At 48.1% G+C, this 20,065-nt stretch overlaps 1 protein-coding gene across 1 annotated transcript in view; it reads left to right on the top strand.

The window, feature by feature from the left end:
* The window catches only part of PPP2CA (protein phosphatase 2 catalytic subunit alpha), a 28,943-nt gene extending 27,706 nt beyond the window's left edge, over window positions 1-1,237 (top strand). Inside the window, exon 7 of the mRNA XM_038772115.1 lies at window positions 337-1,237. Within this exon, the coding sequence (XP_038628043.1) occupies window positions 337-409 (73 nt within the window). The 3' untranslated portion in view covers window positions 410-1,237. The remainder of the gene's footprint in view (window positions 1-336) is intronic.
* The last annotated feature ends 18,828 nt before the right edge of the window (window positions 1,238-20,065 follow it).

Genomic DNA, 20,065 nt, shown 5'->3' with positions numbered 1-20,065 from the left:
CTCAACACTGCTGTAGAATTCTAGGTCTCCTAAAAGCATGGGGCAGATGTGGTTAGCAGAGTACGTTTTCAGCAATTTCTACTCCGACACCGATCACAGAGTGGACCAGACAGCTAGATCCTTAGAAGGGCTAGTGGTGACTAGGAGAAAGGAAGCACAAGCTGCTGAAGATCGAATAATTCTTCCCCAAAATTTGGTGACCTGTCCGGTTATGGAGTTGAGCCAAGTGAAAACTCCTATGGGGCAGAACGGGAGCAAAATTTGCCATGGGAGAAATTGTCATTACCTGGACTGCTAATAAAAAATTGTCGTTTTTTTTTTCTTTTTGTCTTTCAGCTTGCAGTTTGACCCGGCACCTCGTAGAGGTGAACCACATGTTACTCGCCGTACCCCAGACTACTTCCTGTAACCAGATTTTACCCTTGTACAGTATTGCCATGAACCCTATGTTGACCTAAAGGAAATGGGAAGAGCAACAGTAACTCCAAAGTGTCAGAAAATAGTTAACATTCAAAAAAACAAAACACTTGTTTTCATACGGACCAAAAGATGTGCCATATTAAAATACAAAGCCTCTTGTCATCAACAGCCGTGACCACTTTAGAATGAACCAGTTCATTGCATGCCGAAGCGACATTGTTGGTCAAGAAACCAGTTTCTGGCATAATGCTATTTGTAGTTACTTTTGCTTTCTCTGAGAGACTGCAGATATTAAGATGTAAACATTAACACCTCGTGAATACAATTTAACTTTCCATTTAGCTATAGCTTTACTCAGCATGACTGTAGATAAGGATAGCAGCAAACAATCATTGGAGCTTAATGAACGTTTTTAAAAGATCAGTACCAAGGCCTCCCCTCTGTGAGTTTTGAAATTGTTTTGTTTATTTTCAGGGAATACTGTTTAATTTAATTGTATTGATTTGTCTGCACTCAGTTTATCTCCCCTCCCAGCCCCACTGTTGTTCCTTGTTATTGTCAGATCCTGGTGAGTTGTTTTGAACAGAACTGTTTTTTTTTTTTCCTCTCTGTAAGACGATGTTACTGCACAACCAAGGACTGCAGTGTTTTTCATAATAAACTTGTGAACTAAGTACAGAAAACGTCCCCATTAATTGTACTGCAAGGTAGGTTAATGCTGTTTTATTAAAAAAGACCGCTCTGTTGATGGATTTTGAAAACTGTAGAAACCTCCCGTTGAGAGAAAAATAATAATAAACCAAGACCACAGAATCTCTCTGTAAACTCATTGCCAGTTCTTCCAAGTCCATTTTCAAGGCTACTCAACCCCGGGCTGAAGGTGGGAGAGTCTGGCAAATGCCCAGGGCACCACTTGTGGCATCTCTCGCCAACACGGGTGGATTTGTAGAAGTGGAAACTGAGACTCTAAAAACCTGACCGCTCGATGAGGATGATCAAATTTATTAAGCATATACTGAGGTGGATACGAGATGATCAGGTAAGATGCAGTTCTGTTCGCACACGATCTGGACAGGAGAACAGTTATCTCTTCTCCATTTTGTAGATGGGGATACTGGAGCCTGGGGACCTTAAGCAGCTGGCCTCAAATCGAATTGCAGCAAGTGGCAGAGCTGGGATTGGGACCCCGGTTTCCTGATTCCCGGGATCCTTCCACCGGGCCAGGCTGCCTCCCCGAATGTCAACGGCTAGTGAGCTGTCAGAGCTGAAGGGTTCCTGTTCATGTCCTGGTATAAAATGTGGGGGCTATTCTCCTGCCGTGGGAACCTTCCTAATAATCACGATGTCTTCCCCACCCAGAAGGAGGGTGTTTGGTTGTTTTTTAATGGTATTTAAGCACTTACTGTGTTCCATTTACTAAGCACTGGATTGGATAAACTAATCATGTGGAACACAGTCTATGTCCCATGAGGGGCTAACAGTCTTAATGCCCATTTTTACACTGAAGCACAGAGAAGGGAAGCGGTTTGCCCCTAGGTCACACAGCAGAGAAGTAGTGGAGCCAGAATTAGAATCCAGGTTCTTCTGACTTGCAGGCTCTTTCCTCTAGGCTACGTTGCTTCTCGAAGATGGCCAGACCCGACAAACCTTTTCTCCGTGTGGGGAATCTAACCAAACTGGATACGGTTTTCATAAAGGAATCTCTGGAATGTGATGTCATTTTAATGGCCCGCTCCGTTCAACAGACCAGTGGGGGTGATTCCTCTTCGCTAAGGTTTTACCTAATGTGACTTTAAAAAAAATACTGGTTATACCTCCACGGATAGTAACGCTGCATATCCCCAGAAGCAGTGCTTATTCAGGAATTCCCCTGAGGTTTTGTAAAACCTCTGGGGAAATAAGTGGTATGCAACTCCGGGCAGGTAACTGCTTTATAGTGCTTCGTAAGGATTTGGTTGTGTACATCAAACCTCTTGAACCTGGGTAACTACATCTTCCTCTATACTTCCTCTTCCTTTCTGGCCCCTGAAACGTGTGGTCCAGTGGTTCAGTGTCTTCTGCTTCAGCTTTTCTGGGTAACCTTTTTGCCCTCTCTATTCAAAACAAGTCCAGCTGACAGCCTCACATGCATGGATCGCTGGACACTGGCAATAGCAGACTTATTCATGCAGCTGCTTTTGAGGTCCCATGATGCCGAAATGGCATGCGCTTTGATGATTGATGGGAAGTGCTGCTAATGTGTGTCCACGTTCCCTTTAAGGGGCGGGGGCTGGCTCAGCTGGACTTGTTGGGGCCAGATTGCACTGAATATTGAATGCTTTCCAGGACCTGGGATCTGCATGAGGAACTGCAGGAACATCAGCTTCTGGCAGCCTGACCTTGCCTAGGGGTTCTTTAGGGCCCACTCTAAAATGCAGCTATCCCAGGAAAGCAGGGGGAATGAGAGAGGGACCCATGTTAACTTTCCGTAAAAAGACCGGAGGAGCGCTGCGAAACCAGATTCTCATTCTTGACCTGTTTTGGCCACAGAGCACCAAGTGCGACTACAGTCTTTGGGAGGCTGCCTACCCCAGCGAGAGAAATCGGTGGGTTTGCTGAGCGGCAACCTGAAACTCAGCAGTTGGGAAGTAATGCCTGGAGTACACAAAGCTAGGAGAAGTGGCGAACTGCTCTGCCATTTAGATCCAGAGGTTTTTGGGGGCAGGTGGGCAGTTTAATCTGGTATGGGACTTCAGTAGTTTCAACGTATTTCTGATTTTTTTTCAACTCGGGCCACCTTATCTGAAAAAATCTACCCCCTACCAAGAAAAGCACCTGTTTGGGTGTGTGTGTGCGTCTCCTGTGTTCTTCCCCCCCCACCCCTACCCCCTGGCAGCATGCTTCCTCCTTAGCTCTATCTTTTAGGGTTGTAACTTCATCTTTGTGATTTAGCAAGTTATCTCCTGCCACAATACCGGATACCACTGCAGGGGGTTTGAAGGCGTTTGGGTGGGAGCAGGGGAGAGCAAAGAGAGGCTTCTAGACTGATGCATGGCTTTGGATAAGTCCTTTGTAGGTCCAGGTCATCTTCACGCTGGGGCATTCCGAGGTGGCATGGGCAACCTTTGAGTTGTCTTCTTCCCCTTCCCAAACTGGCCTTGGAGAAGTCCAGGGGGTCCTGGAACAAAAAAGTTGGGAAGTCTGCCATTTGCTAGTGTAAACTGGGCTGGGAAGATGCTGCCATTAGCATAGTGAGAGAGATGAGTAATGGAATACGGTTATGGGTGTCCACTTTTAGTCCAATAGCCATCTCTCCTCATTAGTCCTGTTCACATGAGAATTGGGGCTGAGCACAGAGCTAGGCACTTGGATACGAGAGAAATACGACTTACGAATATGCCCTTAATGAGCTTATGATTTAATTGGGGGAGGGCATGGAGAATAATGCCATTAAAGCCTGTGAATAGAATGAACAAGGGAATAAATTACCAATATAGTAGCTGTGGCTGTGTTCTCATTTGTGGCATTGCCATTACACTCAAAAAGTAGTTTGCATTGCTGAAATAGGGGGTTCTAGAATGCAGGAGTTGTGTTTGTGAAGGGGCTCATAATACAGAAAACTTCGGTCCTAGTAACCATTGTGTCTGAGAATTTTTGGAGTAGGTGGTTTGAACATCACGGTGACATTTTTTGATAGAAATTCTCATTGTTATGACCACCCCAAAAGGAATGCTTTATGGCCTTGCCACTTGTGGCTATTTTACCATATTGCGTATGGTGAAGTTGCAAAAACCCAGATACAAAATACCATGAGGTATGGTACAGCTGAGGGAGGTTGGGAAGCTTAGCAGCATCATTCTTTGACTCCACGTGTTTACACAGCTATTTTTTCTTACTCCACATCTGCTTTCACCAACCTAGGGTTTTGGTCTTAAGACCAGGCTCGTTTTGAGGGAGGAACATCCCTTAATTCTGCCATCTGTTCCAATACTGTTTTATTCACTGCCTCCTGTAACTTTGCCAAAACTCTGGGCATAGGTCATTTGTGTTTTTTGTTGTTGTTTGTTTTTTTATATTTTGAAAATGTGCATCCTGGTGTGTATTGCCAGAAACCCCTACATTGAAACAGAAGATAGGTGACTGTCAAATTGTCCCTGTTGGAAGTCCAAAGGGCTACAAAGGTGAGGGCCACCACTGGGCAAGCATGGTTGAGATTTGTTCTTTCAAGAAGTAGTGTGACCTAGTGAAAGAACACAGGTGTGGGAGTTGGGGGACCCCGATTCTAATACTAACTCTTGCTCTTGTCCGCCGTGAGACTGTGGGTAAGTCACTTAACTTCTCCAGGACTCAGTTACCATATTAAAATGGGGATTAAATGTGTGAGCCTCACGTGGGATATGGAGTGTCCAACCTGATGATCTTGGTATCTAACAATACAGTAACTGCCATAGTGCTTAACTATACTATAGTACAAGTACTATAAAAAAAATCACTTCTGTGCTTCAGTTTTCCCATCTGTAAAATGAGGTTTAATATCTGTGCCCCCTCCTCAGACTGAACCCCGTGTGAGACAGTGACTGGGTCCAGTCCGTTAATCTCATATCTACCCCCAGTGCTTAAAACAGTGCTTGGCACAGAGTGCTTACCAAATGTCGTTATTTCAAGCACCACCTTGAGCTCAGCCTAAAAGTGCCGCAAGGTTGCCTTTGCTCTGTCTGGCTCTGCTCAGTTATGGGCAGCAAATACCTCTAAGAATAGTGTTCTCAAAGAAAGGCTCAGCAGACTATCAACTGGACGGTTTCAAAGTATGTCCCTGGTGCAGGAAGGGTGACATTCTCTGTGGTCATTGTCCTCTTCGTCAGGGAGAAAATCTGTGACTCGGGAGGCTGAGCTCAGTGTAACCAGGTGTGTCTGGGGTTTGAGATGTGAATCAGTAGTTTTAATTAGAATGATGCTGGGGGTCATAAGCGCATTGCCCTTTTGGAAGGGACAAAGGCCTCACTGACCTCATGTGTTGGCTCACTCTGAAGCATGGGACTGAGGCAATATGTTCCACTGGTTGGAGAGAGGATTCAGCAATTGAGAGACTTGTGCTAGTCTTTCTTCATATAATCCACTGGCTCTGTGGACATAGCACTCGGAAAACTTGAGATTTGGCGGGTATCTAGGTAAGACAATCAGTGTAGAGAGCCAGACTGAATTGAGGCCCCCCCTGTCCTGAGTAGATTCCAGTTTAGTGGTCTACATTGAAGGAATAGACGGAATTCATTGCCACATTTCCACAGATGTTCTAGCCTGTGGAGAGTATCGTAAGGAACGGGCCTCACCCTGCCGTTGTACCTCTCCTTGCTCTTAGCAAAGTGCCCCGCACCCAGTGGATACTCAGTAAGTACCTTTGCTACCATTAAGGACAGTGATCTGGGCCCTCTGCCCTGTGTTTCTATATATACTTGCATGGCTCAGTTGGCTCTGCTTTGTAGTTCCCGAAGACCGACAAACTTTGCCATCCCTCCCCATGCTGTTTGTTCACCCAACTGCTGGGTGTGACTGGTTGTATGTAGCCAGAAAAGGAGCAGTACTGGGGCTGTACTGTGTTTCCTGTGGGTGTTAAAAGGGTTTTTCCTCTTCCAGAAGGTTTGGTCTAGACCTGGCCTAATACTGATCTGTGAGGTAGTGGCCCGGTGTGGATAGCCTGCGCCCCTGGCCGTCACAGGAGTTGATGTGTAACCGGGCTGAGTGGGCCGAGCCCATCGACGTGGCTACCCAGGAAGGCACCAACTGGCCTTCCCTTCTACTCCCACCCCGAGAAGTCTGTGGTTCAGGCCAGAGTGAGCTCATGGAGTCCACTCACCCTAAGGGACCCTGGGGGGTCTGACCCGATTCGTGAGGCCCCCGCGGGCGGACTGAAACAGGCCACAGATCCAATAGTCTGGGCATTTCAGACCCCTGGGGGAGGCGTAATTGGGGTTTTCTAGCATCCTCCATTCCTAGGCAGAGCCTGTATGGCCTTTGCCTGCTGTCAAGTGTGTGAGTGGAGGATGGCAGTGTGGTGTAGAGACCCTGGGCTCCGTAAGCTTTGGTGGGGGCTCTTCTGGGCCGGTGGGAACAGTGGAGCCCTTGCTGACAAATCTGGGCTTCAGGGCCAGAGTTCCAAAAGGAAAGGGGAACGTGGCTTCCTCGTGAGCCCTTGCCACTTAAATGAGCTTTTACTATGTTCAGAGACCAGCAGTGTGGTCATGTGGGCATGTCCCGTTTTAGTGCATTGGATAGCTTAGCCCCATATTACTTTGAGGATGAGGAAACAAGGCCCAGGGAAGTTTCATGATTGGCCCAAGATATCACCATCTTCAGAATCCAGAGCAAGGACAGCATATAGTGGGCAGAATGGCTACAGGAAAGCGGAGACCACTGGGGCCAAAGTGCTCAGCATTGTGTCTGTTGGATGGATTTCTCAACTTATCCCAAATTATCAGCTAGAATCTCTTCCACAGTGATCAGCCTGTAGGTGTCTTTCTTGTTTGCCCTAGATTCAGATTTATCCCGATTCTAGGGTATTCATTCAATCATATTTATTGAGTGCTTACCGTGTGCAGAGCACTGTAGTAAGCACTTGGGAAGTACAAGTTGATAACATAAACATCAAGCCTGGTAAATCAAAGAGCAGAATATCAATCTGATCATGGAACTAAGTTTGCGTGCTTCTGAGGCCCGGTTTTTATGGCAACGTAAACAGCATTGATGCCCAGTGACTGTTGACTACTTAAGTGCCTGGAAGTTTCTAATTAACAGGGGAAGGTCTTACTAATGAACTAGCTGCTTAGGCCTTGGGAATATAATCATGGTATTGATTAAGCACTTCCTCTTCCAGGATCCGGTCCTTTTTCTCCCTCTAAATGGTCCCCAGGCTGGTCCAGGCACCTAGCACATCCCATCTCATCTATCAAATTGGCCTCCCCACTCTAGTCCATACTTGACGGCTGCCCAGATGGTTTTTCTGAAAATACTGTGTGCCACTCTAGTCCGTACTTGACGGCTGCCCAGATGGTTTTTCTGAAAATACCGTGTTTCCCCTCAAAAACCTGTGGTTACCTATTCTCCAGATTGAGCAGAAATTCCTGATATCTGATTTTAAAGCACTCAATTAAATCTCTCCCTCCTACCCATCCACTCTGTTTTCCCACTGCATACTAGCCCACTCTCTTCTCAAGCTAACCTATTCATCGGGTCTTTTCTCCTATCTTCTTGCCCCAGCATTTTGCTTGCCCCCTTTCCCCATGCTAGAGCTCGCTCCCTCTTAGTTCTCTCTAACTTTAAAGTGCTACTGAAGCCACTGCTCTGGGGAGTCTTCCCCAAAATACTACCCCATCAGTCATTGTGCACCAACTCTACACTTGGGTACTCATAATCATCTGTAGCACTTAATGTACATGCCAACCTATATGCCCTAATATTGAAGCACTAAGGTATTACAGGGTCTGTGTCCCACACTGGATATGATCCTTAAGAGCAGGGACCGAGTCTTAACGGAGTCAGTAAATGCAGTTGATTTTATTGGCAAAGCCTTGTGCTAAGTGTTGAAGTCGATATAAACTATATTCATATTGGACAGCGTCCCTGCCACACACAGGTTTCCGTGCTAAGAGGTATTTTACAGATGAAAAGTTGGCACAGGTTAAATGACTTGCCCTAGGTCTCACAGCAAGCTAGTGGCAGAGCTGGGCTTCTAAACCCAGTTCTCCTGACTCCCAAGAAGATTTTGGGAGTCTTTTTAGGGATGGCCTCCTGTCATTGCATCATCATCAAGGGTACCTATTGAGTGTTTACTGCTTGCGGAGCACTGTACTAAGTGCCTAAAGTACAATACGTCATAATTGATAAGCACATTCCCTGCCCACAGTGTAGAGGACGAGGTTACAGTTTTCAATAAGGCTTTGAGGGTGGGGAGAGTGTCCGTCAGATATGAAGAGGGAGGGCAATCCAGGCCAGAAGCAGCATGTGGGTGAGGGGTTGGCAAGTTGAACCTACAGGATTTGGTGACATTGAACATGTGGGTTGAATGAGAGAGATGAGTCAGATAACATCAAGGTAACAGGCTTGTGAGACAGAAGGTGGTGGTGACAAGATGAATCCTGCTTATGATATCTTGTGTGGCTCCGAGGCCTATCCAAATGGTTTGAGACTTCAGGGAGGACGGCCGACACTCCTGATTATCTTTCCCTCTGTCTCCTGAAATTCATATTTATTACATCCGGGCAGTTGAGCCCCCGGGTTACTTTTTTCCCTGAGCCAAGTGATTTTGTCTTGCTCACTGCTACTGGAAACCAGGCATTGCAAAGGGCTCTAGGATTCAGAACAAAGGGCTATCAGTGGTTGCCATATCCAGGATCTTTAGTACAGGGTCCAGGTTCTGCTGTCTGGTCTGTTTGAACTTGATATAAATAATAATAATGATTATGGTATTTATTAAGCACTTACTATATATTATGCACACAGATGGATACAAGTTAATCAAGGTCCCCCAAGGGTTGAGTCTAAGTGGAAGGGACAGCAGGTATTGAATCCCCATCTCACAGTTGAGGAAACTGGGGCAAAGAGAAGTTAAGTGACTTGTCCAAGGTCACACAACAGGTAAGTGGCAGCACCGGCATTAGAATCCAGGTCCTTTGACTCCGTGGCCCATGCCGTTTCCACTAGGCCAGTGGGTTTGAGAACTTCGACCAAGAAGTCAGAGAGTCTGATTTTGTTGTATCTTACCCCAGTGACTGGCATCTGCACTTAAAAGGCACAATTATCATTTTTTAAAAAAATATTATTAAAGAGGCCTCATTCCTAGCTAAGTGGTGGGTGGTGAGTGGAAGCAGGGAGAGTTGGAGGTGGTTGCTATGTGGTGAGAGATGGTAACGAAGTATTTCAAAGATGCCATGTTAAAGGTCTTTCTTTGGTCAACCCACAGACAAAGCGCAATCCTCCCCCCGCACTCAATCAATCAATCGTATTTATTGAGCGCCTACTATGTGCAGAGCACTGTACTAAGCGCTTGGGAAGTACAAGTTGGCAACATATAGAGACAGTCTCTACCCAACAGTGGGCTCACAGTCTAGAAGGGGGAGACATACACACTCATACACACACCCACCTCCCTCCTGAGAATCTAAGGGATTCTAAGGGAATCTAAGTGGGGTTTGCCTATGAGTAACAGATGGCTCAAATACAGTAATGACTGTGACTGTTTCGGTTTGAATTTTTCAGATGAACTGCTAATTGTTATTTTCCATCTGTGAGGGACAAGTATGACCATTGACTTACCCAGGTAACAGGACGGTCCGCCTAGTAACCATACCCGGTTCAATTCAATCGTATTAATTGAGCACTTGTGTGCAAAGCACTGTACTACATGCTTGGGAGAGTACAACAGAACAGTAAACAGACACATTCCCTGCCCTCAACGAGTTTACAGTCTAGGATCATGGCATACAACAGACATACAACAGTCTAGGACCATGGCATACAACAGACCCTCACTGGGGTCAAATCATGCCAAATCAGACTCTCTTGACTTGGTTGAAGTTCTCAAACCCACTGGCCTGGTGGAAATGGCATGGGCAAGGGCATCAAAGGACCTGGATTCTAATGCCGGTGCTGCCACTTACCTGCCCTCAGACCCTCATAAAACCGCCTCATTGTCGGAGCGCACTGTTCCAGCATAAACTTTACAGCACAAATCTTGTGCCTTTTATAGCGAAAGAAATCCAAACTCCCAAATACCCCCCAGATTCCTCCCTTAGTCCCAGACCATTAAAGAGTTTTGCAGGCTCAGCAAGTTCCTCCTTCCTTTTGATGATAGGGAATCTCTTCTCAAGGAAATTATTCAGATGATGTAAACGGTCCTGATTCCTCTGCGTTTTGAAGAAGGTTTGTGGGAACACTTTCCTCAAAGGTTATTAGCTTTGATGCTAGTATGCCCTTGATGCCCTTGGCATCTCCTTGAGCAGTTCCAGAGATGATCAGATTGCCTTCCCTAGACTGAGATAAAGTGGGTATGTTGCTGTTTTTCTGCAGCTGGCACACTGTGTGCCCAGTGGGCACCCTGAACCACTGGTAGCAGAGCAGCATGGCCAAATGGAAAGAGCACAAGCTTGGGAGTCAGAAGACCTGAGTCTAAACTTAATTCCGCCACTAGTCTGCTGTGTGACTGTGGGCAAGTCACTTAACGTCTCAGGGCCTCAGCTACCTCATCTGTAAAATGAGGATTAAGACTGAGCCCACTTGGGACATGAACTGGACCTAACCTGATTATTTCGTATCTACCCCAGTGCTTAGTACAGTGTCTGGAACATAGGGCTTAATAAATACCATTTTTTTTTATAGAAAAGGTGGCTATCTGATCTCCCTTGTACAGATGAGGAAGCCAAAGCCCAGAGAGGTTGTGACTTGGCAGGGTCATGCAGCAGGTCATGGGGGTCAGGCTTCCTGAGCCCTGCTACTTCCCCTAGGCCGTTATGCCTCCCTAACCAAGCCTCTGAGAATCTTGGTTTGGTGGTTTTATGGCACCTGTTCAGCGCTTACTATATGTCAAACACTTTTCTAAGCAATGGGGTAGGTGCAAGTTAATTAGGTAGGACAGCCCCTGCCCATCACAGGACTCACAGTCTAAAGTAGGAGGGAAAACCGGTATTGATTCCCCATTTTACAGTTGAGGAAACAAACACTGAGAAGTTAAATGACTTGTCCAAGGTCACACAGCAAGCAATTGGCAGAGTTGGGATTAGAACCCAGGTCCTCTTGGTCTGAGCTGCCCTTGTCTTGAGTCTGAATCGTGCACTTGTGTCCGAGGCTCCCAGAACCCCAGGACTGACTTCATGCCCCACATCATGGGTTGTGGGCCCGGGGGTGGGTGGGGGGGGTCTCCCAACCCTCCCTCCTCTGACAGAAACTTGTCGAGTAAAGGTGTGTCTATTGCCCGAACCAAGCGGGCCGGAAGCGGGTAACCATAGTGCCCACCCGCTTGATCATTTGCACCCATGGGCTGCTGAGGCTTGGATTTAAGCTTGGCTTGAACGCCTGCGGAGAGCTTGTGGGGATGTTTTTAGACTGTGAGCCCACTGTTGGGTAGGGACTGTCTCTATATGTTGCCAACTTGTGCTTCCCAAGCGCTTAGTACAGTGCTCTGCACACAGTAAGCGCTCAATAAATACGATTGATGATGATGATGATGTTTTCCTCTCCACCTGGCCGCACCCAAATTACACGTGGTACAATCCAGGCAGGACCGGTCCTTTGGGGGAATTGTCCAGAGCTCTGTCTGGAGCAGCTCAGAAGCTGTGGAACAGTCAGATACCCCGCTATGGTGGAGCAAGGTCGCTTGGAATGGAGCCGTGGCAGGGAAGGAGTGACCTACAGGGCAGTAGTAGTAGAAGAATAGTAAAGTAGTAGTAGCTCTGCACCATATAGCAGTGGGTGCTTGGTACTACATGCTTGGGAAGTAGGGAATATCAAAGTTAGACTCTCTACCTACAAGGCCACTCTTATTCTGTACCCTGTAACTCCTTTATTGGTGAATTATGATTTTTCCCTCCTTCAGTGAGAGAATATTTTTTCTGGTCAATCCCTGGTGATGACGGCAAGAGCTGGAGAGGGGCTGAGGTCTGCAGACTGATGCTTAATGCTCTTTTAAAAAGAATCCTGAACGGCATTAACAAGGTCAAAATAGCAATGAGCAAATTCAGCAGTCAGAAGGCTGCTTGCTTAACCTGGTGGCCGGAATGATGGTCAGTTCCATCAAGGAAATGCAGTTTTATGGACCTGATATTGGGTGTTTTCCTCCAAGATGCTCCGATTAGATGAGAATCAACTCACAGTTTATCTGATTCACACACGTGTCATATACCTGGATGGATCGCATGCCCACTTGCTAACAGGGCAAGTGAAGGTTGGATGGAGGAACTTGCGTTTTCAGGGTGAAGGCTACACCTCATTCATCGAAGGGGCTTGGGTCTCACTGGGACTATTCCTGACCTCCTAAGTATGCAATTTCTCGGGTCACCTAAGCCAGATTCCTCCGACTTCCTCATTTGGTGACCCCGTATCTCCCCCTTCCCCACACCCAGTTACCTAACTTTATCCCTACTTGGGGCCTTGGCCCCTATTCTCGGGACCCTTCTTATGACCCCAGCTAGATTCATGTCCTTACCCCTAGGTTTCTGGCCCAAAACAACCAACACTAAGCCCTTCTCCTTCCTGCCATTTCAGCCTTGGAATTAACATTTCCCCTGTCCCCTTGGCCAACTCCTGTTTTCCAATTTAACTAGTATGCGGCATGGCCCCAACGTGGCTCTGGAATGAGAAGTACCTTTGCCTAAAGGCAAGAGCATAGGCCAGGGAATCAGGGGACCTGGGTTCTAAATCCCAGATCTACCACCTGCCTGCTATGTGATCTGTGTCGGTTTCCTCGTCCGTAAAATAGGGACTAAATACCCATTCCCTTAGACTGTGAGCCCCATGTGGAATGGGGACTGTGTCCGACCAGATTATCTTACAGCTACCCTAGTGCTTAGTTCAGTGCTTGGCATATAAACACTTAACAAATACAACCACTGTTGCTGCTATGGCTATGGCACAACTGTGGGTTTGTGCTTGGCTTCTTGGAACAGCGCTTGGGGGAGACACTGTAGGAAGTGGGACTATGCTGAGGATCCCAGGAGACTCCTGGGGGAAGCAGGGACAACACCAGTGGAGTCAGTGATCCCAAGAGACACAGCAAATGAACCGCATTGGGCTTCAGGGCCCTTTGAACCCCAACTATATCCACCTGACTCTGGGTTTTCCGGGGTGGCATCCCTGGGCCAACTCAGGCCATTTCTGAGGAGGGCCCGGATCCTGGAGGCTGTCACGAAAACCCGCTGGAAAAGGAGCCGGCTCTGCCTTCGGAAAGAGGAACTAACTGAATGTGGCCGTTCACAGTGTTGTTTGTTGTCTAGGTAATTATTGGTATTATGTGCTTACAATGTGCCAAGCTGTGCTAGATAAATAGATAAAGGATCGTCAGATCAAACAGGGTCCCTGTTCCGCCTGGGGTTCACGGTCTAAGAAGTAGAGAGCAGCTATCTTATCCCCACTTTACAGATGAGGAAACTGATCTGGAGAGGATAAGTGACTTGCCCAGGGTCACACAGCAGGCCCGTGGCAGAGCTGGTACTAGAACTCAGGTCTCTTGTCTCCTCTAGGCCATGCTGTTGTTACACTCTGAATCGATCAGTGGTATTTATGATAAGCAGCATGGCTCAGTGGAAAGAGCACGGGCTTGGGAGTCAGAGGTCATGGGTTCTAATCTTGACTCCGCTGCTCATCGGCTATATGACTTTGGGCAAGTCACTTAACTTCTCTGAGCCTCAGTTACCTCATATGTAAAATGGGGATTAAGACTGTGAGCCCCACATGGGACAACCTGATCACCTTGTATCCTCCCTAGTGCTTAGAACAGTGCTTTGCACATAGTGAGCACTTAAATGCCATCATTATTATTATTATTTACTGAGTGCTTTCTGTGTGCACAGCACTCTACTAGGGCAGGGAATGTCTGTTATATTGTAATATTGCACTCTCCCGAGTGCTGAGTATCGTCCTCAATAAATTCGATTGACTACGAAACACTTGGGTCCTTGCCCGCCTGCCACAAAGAAGAGACAGAGGCTTGATTGTTCTGTTAGGTGCCCTTCTGGACTCTCTGGCTCATGAGAAATGCCCATTGTGATGGTATCTCAATGGCTCCTCTTCAGTCACTTGTTTTTTTTCCCACGGACCCCACCCCTATGGCTTGCCAGGCCCCTGTGCCTTGTTCCCCAGGCAACCTGCCTCAGTGCCTTCTAGCTTTGCACAGACATGCTGCAGCTTGTGGGCTTTCTGGTCCTGGAGGCAGGCGGGCAAATAATTCCGGCTGCCCCTCCAGCCTAGGGTGAGGGGTCCCGGGTGCCAGCTTGTCTTTATGGCATTACTAGATTGGCTGCAGGCCAGACCTGGACCCTGGTCAGAGAGGAGATGGTTGTGCCAGCTGGCTTTTGTGGGGGTGTCTGTCTGGTTCTGGTGGCCCCAGTGGCCTGGAATTCATTCACTCATTCATTCAATCGTATTTATTAAGCGCTTACTGTGTGCAGAGCACTGTACTAAGGGCTTGGGAGAGTACAATACAGCAATAGAGACACGTTCCCTGCCCACAAAGAGCTCACAGTCAAGAGGAGGGGAGACAGACATTGATTTAAATAAATAACAGAAAGTGTTGTGGGGCTGGGAGGGGGCAAGTACAAAAGGAGCAAGTCAGAGTGCTGCAGAAGGGAGTGGGAGAAGCGGGTGGGGGTTAGTCGGGGAAGACCTCCTGGAGGAGATGTGCCTTCACTAAGGCTTTGATGGAGGGGGAGAGTAATTGTCTATTGGATTTGAGAAGGGAGGGCATTCCAGGCCAGAGGCAGGAAGTGGATGAGGGGTCCACGGTGAGATTGAGGCACGGGGGAAAGATTAGCAGTAGAGGAGCTAAATGTGAGGGCTGGGTTGTAATAGGAGAGTAGCAAGGTAGGTTAGGAAGGGGCAAGGTGATGGAGTGCTTTAAAGCCAATGGTGTGGAGTTTTTGTCGGATGCGGAGGTGGCTGGGCAACCACTGGAGTTTTTTGAGGAGCGGGGTGACTTGTCCTGAACGTTTTTGTAGAAAGATGATCCGGGCAGCAGAGTGAAGTATGGACTGGAGTGGGAAGAGCCAGGAGGCTGGGAAGTTAGCAAGGAGGCTGATGTGGTAATCCAGTCGGGATAGGATGAGTGATTGTATTAATGTGGCAGCAGTTTGGATGGAGAGGGTAGGGTGGATTTTGGAGATGTTGTGAAGGTGGGACCGACAGGATTTAATGATATTTGAAGAAGGGCTTGGGCCCTGTTCTGGCCCAAAGGAGAAGGGGCTCAGAGACAGAACCTGCTGGGATGGTGGGTTGAGTATGAGCAGAGCACCAGTTGACTAGGGGCTGGGCCAGTTCCAACTGGAACAGATAGGTTCGGGCCCGCTCTTCTGGTTCCAACCCTTTCCTCCATTATCCAGACAGACCCTGGTCACGGGGCAGCTGGCCAAAATATGGGGGCAGGGAGGAGGGGAGTGGGGTAGCCATGACCAAGGGGAGAGCTAAAGTCAGAGGGGAGCCAGTGTGTACCCAGACTTCTGCCTGTGGTGAGGGAGAGGGGTGGCTACAGGCTCTTTGGGGTGGCACCTTTGGGGCAGGAGGCAAGGGGTCCCAGTCCCTCAGGGTTGGGAAAGAGCGGGCTGTCCCATCTCTCCCAGCCGAGGCCAGAGCGTGGAAGCCAACTCTTCCCAGTCCATGACTTCCACGGGCCACCGGCTCGTGGTAGGATTCTGGCTGTGTAGAACTGCTAGCAGGAGTGCCGCCCGTCCACCCTGCCATGACCAGTTCTTCCTGTTGGCCACAGGCTTGAGTGACTGTGGTCCCCAAGGGCCAAAAATCTGACCCTGGACCACTGCCCCAAGCTCAGGCAGGGGAGCTGTAGCTGTAACAGCAGTGGGGCTGCCCGGGCACCGAGAGGGAAGAGGGCCTGCTTCTAGAAATACATTCCCTCTCACTGGGCCATATTTGCCATAGACATGCCTAGTCCCATCCCCCCATTGATGAACTCAGGCCTTGAGTGGCCGAGGAAACAATCCGCCCAAGCTTCAGGAGAGCCCTGGCTCTGAACAGAGCAGCCCCATCCCTCTTTGTGCCACTGGAGTTCCCTGCCTGGATTCCACCGCCATCTGCAAAATTATCTGTGTCAAACGCCCTCGTGCCCCTGCCCCCGTATGGGGTTGCTGCTTCCCACCCTGGAAGAGTAGAATGAAGCCATGGAGCTCCTTGGAATTCCATCCCACTGCGGGATGGGTTCCAGGTAGAAGGTAGAATCGGGGTAGAACGTTGGTCCACTCCTCCCTCAGCCTTTTGAGGGCCAAGTCAGGCTTCATTCCCGGAAGAGACCTGGTTCTGAATGCCAACTTCTCAACCAGACCTGGTGTGGGCCCAAAATCAAAGGGGAGCTGAAATGCCTCTATTTTTTTATGGTATTTGTTAAGCATTTACTTTGTGCCAAACACGGTTCTAAGTCCTGGGGTAGGTACAAGCCTCCTTTTTCCTCTTTAATACAATTATGAAAATAAGCACTGGCCCATGAACCTGAGATCTAAAAGAAATGCGGCAATAAGTCCAAGATTTACCTAATGTATGGTGCTGCTTGCCCCGTGTTGCCTGGGCTGTTGAGTGGCAAAATATAGCTAGCGAGTACTGACTGTGTCAATAGTCCCATCAGCAAAGGAAATTGCCAGCTGAAGCCGGTTAATCTGACTCCTGGTTGTTGGCCCACCCAGACCATTCAAGCTCTGAAATTCACTTTGAGTTCTTTTAGACTGTGAGCCCACTGTTGGGTAGGGACTGTCTCTATATGTCTCTATATGTTGCCAACTTGTACTTCCCAAGTCCTTAGTACAGTGCTCTGCACACAGTAAGTGCTCAATAAATATGATTGATTGATTGATTGAGGGCCATCAACCTAGGTGCTTCCTATTTTCCCAGTGTCCGCCGGGCTGTGTAGAACTCACTTGCTCAAGAGATCATTGGCCAAATGGGTCTGAATTTTCAAGATTTCTACTCAATGCCAATCTTCCCTCAGTGACTCCTCCTAAGGCCTAACAGGCCTCTCGAGCGGGCCATCCGTTCCCAGGAATTGTAATATTAAGTACTGACTGTGTGCTAAGCACTGGGGTAGATAGAGAAGCAGCATGGCTTGGTGGAAAGAGCATGGGCTTGGGAATCAGAGGACGTGGGTTCTAATCCTGGCTCCGCCACTTGTCTGCTGAGTGACCTTGGGCAAGTCACTTAACTTCTCTTTGCCTCAGTTACCTCATCTGTAAAATGGGGATTAAAAGTGGGACCCCACTTGGGACAATCTGATTACTCTGTATCTACCCCAGTGCTTAGAACAGTGTTTGGCACATAGTAAGTGCTTAACACATGCCATAATTATTATTATTATTATACAGGATAATCAGACCACACACTGTCCCCATTCCACCCAGAGTTCCCTATCTAAGAGATACGGAGAGCAGCTACCTTATCCCCATTGTATAGATGAGGAAACCGAGGCCCAGAAAGGGTGACTTGCCCAAAGTCACACAGCAGGCAAGCGACAGAGCTGGTATTAGGACCTGACTCCTAGTCCAGTGTGGTTTCCTCTAGGCCACCCTGCCAGCCAACCAGCCCCTCCTCTGCTGCCAAGTCCACCGGCTACCAACCTGTCAATCAATCAATCGTATTTATTGAGCGTTTACTGTGTGCAGAGCACTGAACTAAGCGCTTGGGAAGTACAAGTTGGCAACATATAGAGACAGTCCCTACCCAACAGTGGGCTGTCCTTAATGGAGGCACCGTTCCCGAAGATTAGTGGGTATAAGGTGTCTTGAGAAAAAAGCCCCGATTAATGTGGCACTTTGGAATTTTACTGTATAATTATCTAATTAAACCAGAGCTGGGTGCTTCAGAGGAAGAAGTCACACCTGAGCGAGACTCCTAGTGGGGCAACCCTGATTGGTCCAGGGAGGGAGGTGGAGGGTTGAAACTATAATTTTCAGGTCTGACCTACCTTTCCTTCCTCGAAGAACTGCGGGTGGGGCCAGAGAGAAGACAGTTCACCCGTGAGGTGGCTCTGGAACCATCTGGTGGGTGGACGCGAGCAACCAGAACCCAGACCCCGGACTTTTCATTTAATCCTATTTATTGAACGCTTAATAATAATGATGATGATATTTGTTAAGTGCTTACTACATGCAAAACACTCTTCTAAGCGCTGGGGAGGTTACAAGGTGATCAGGTTGTCCCACGGCGGGGGGCTCCCAGTTTTAATCCCCATTTTACAGAGGAGGTAACTGAGGCACAGAGAAGTTGCCCGAAGTCACACAGTTGACAGTTGGCAGAACCGGGATTTGAACCCATGACCTCTGACTCCAAAGCCCGTGCTCTTTTCACTGACCGTGTGTGTGGGCACTGTACTGTACTCCTTTCCAACTGGGTCATCCAGCTTTTTCCGTCGAATGTCCCAAACTGGCCTGAGAATCCTAAAGCTGTGGCTTGCCCTCAGCTCAGCCTCCCACCTTCCCACCCCGGGAAAGAGCCAGGGATGGCCGAGAAGAGATGTCCAAAGAGTGGGCAATTTCCAGCCTGATTACAGGCCTGCTGAGTTTCCCGAAGCACTGGAGGCGTGGGGAGAGAAAACTCCCGTACCCAGGTTTGTCCTGCAAAGGTTCCCCCATCCCCAAATTAAAATTGAGCAGGCCCTGGAGGAGGAGGAGGGGATACTCAAAGACAATCTTTTGTTGACAGGAAGTTTGAGGCACAAATTCCGTTCATTAAGCAGGTTACATCACGTAACAGAATGGTGTCATACAGACACACGAAAAGGCTCTTTGTGGAAATCTGTGAAACCAAGAGCGTATCGCAAGGGAAACTCTGACTCCCGAACTCACTCCCGAGCCTTTGTGTTCCCTTCCCAAGTCCCCAAGAACAAGGGCACAGCTTCTAAGTGTAGCATGGCCTAGTGGATAGAGCCTGGGTCTGGGGGTCAGAAGGACCTGGTTTCTAATCCTGGCTCCGTCACTTGTCTGCTGTGTGACCTTGGGCAAGTCACTTAACCTCTCTGTGCCTCAGTTACCTCATCTATAAAATGGGGGTTGAGATCATGAGCCCTATGTGGGCTATGGACGGTGTCCAACCTGATTACCTTGTATCTACCCCAGCACTTAGTTCAGTGCCTGGCACATAGTAAGCACTTAACAAACACCATTTGGAAAAAAAACAACCCAGAAGCTAAGGGAGTCTGGATGCTGAAGATAAAAATAGCAGTACTGTCCCAGGAGGTCAGCCCAGGGCTCTGCACATGGTAGGTGTTCTCTGTGCCCCTTACCTCATCTGTAAAATGGGGATTAAGATTGTGAGCCCCACATGGGACAACCTGATCACCTTGTATCCTCCCCAGTGCTTAGAACTGTGCTTTGCACATAGTAAGCGCTTAACAAATACCAACATTATTATTATTATTATAAATGCACCAGGTCCATCTCTTCTATACTATATGTTTGGCTATTTATTTTCTCCAGTCTTCTCTGGTAGATTGTAATCTCCTTGAGATCAGGGGCCTCATTTTATATGCCCTCAGGTGCCTCCTGCACACAGGAGGCCCCCAGTCCAGCTGTCAGTACACAGTAGGGGCTCAGGAAACATGCTCCATACAGGTATAATAATAATTACGATATTTACTAAGTGCTTTCCGTGTGCCAGGCACAGTACTAAGGGCTGGGGTGGATACAAGCAAATTGGGTTGGACACAGTCCCTGTCCCACGTGGGGCTCACAGTCTCAATCCACATTTTACAGAGGAGGTAACTGAGGCACAGAGCAGTGAAATGACGTGCCCAAGGACACAGAGCAGACAAGTGGCACACAGCATTCTGTGCTTAACTCAATAAATGCCTTTGATGATGATACTTTGCGATCTGTGGTCTCAAACTGCTTCCAGAGGAAATCCTGAGATTCACTTCATTTTTAACTGTCAGCATCTTTTTGTACAAAGGAGCTGGGTCCCCACTCTTCTGTTCTTT

This window comes from Tachyglossus aculeatus, chromosome X1 (assembly GCF_015852505.1).
Source record: "Tachyglossus aculeatus isolate mTacAcu1 chromosome X1, mTacAcu1.pri, whole genome shotgun sequence".
Lineage (NCBI taxonomy): Eukaryota > Metazoa > Chordata > Mammalia > Monotremata > Tachyglossidae > Tachyglossus > Tachyglossus aculeatus.
The sequence above is the reverse complement of the archived record's forward strand: the minus strand, read 5'-3'. Positions and strand labels throughout refer to the sequence as shown.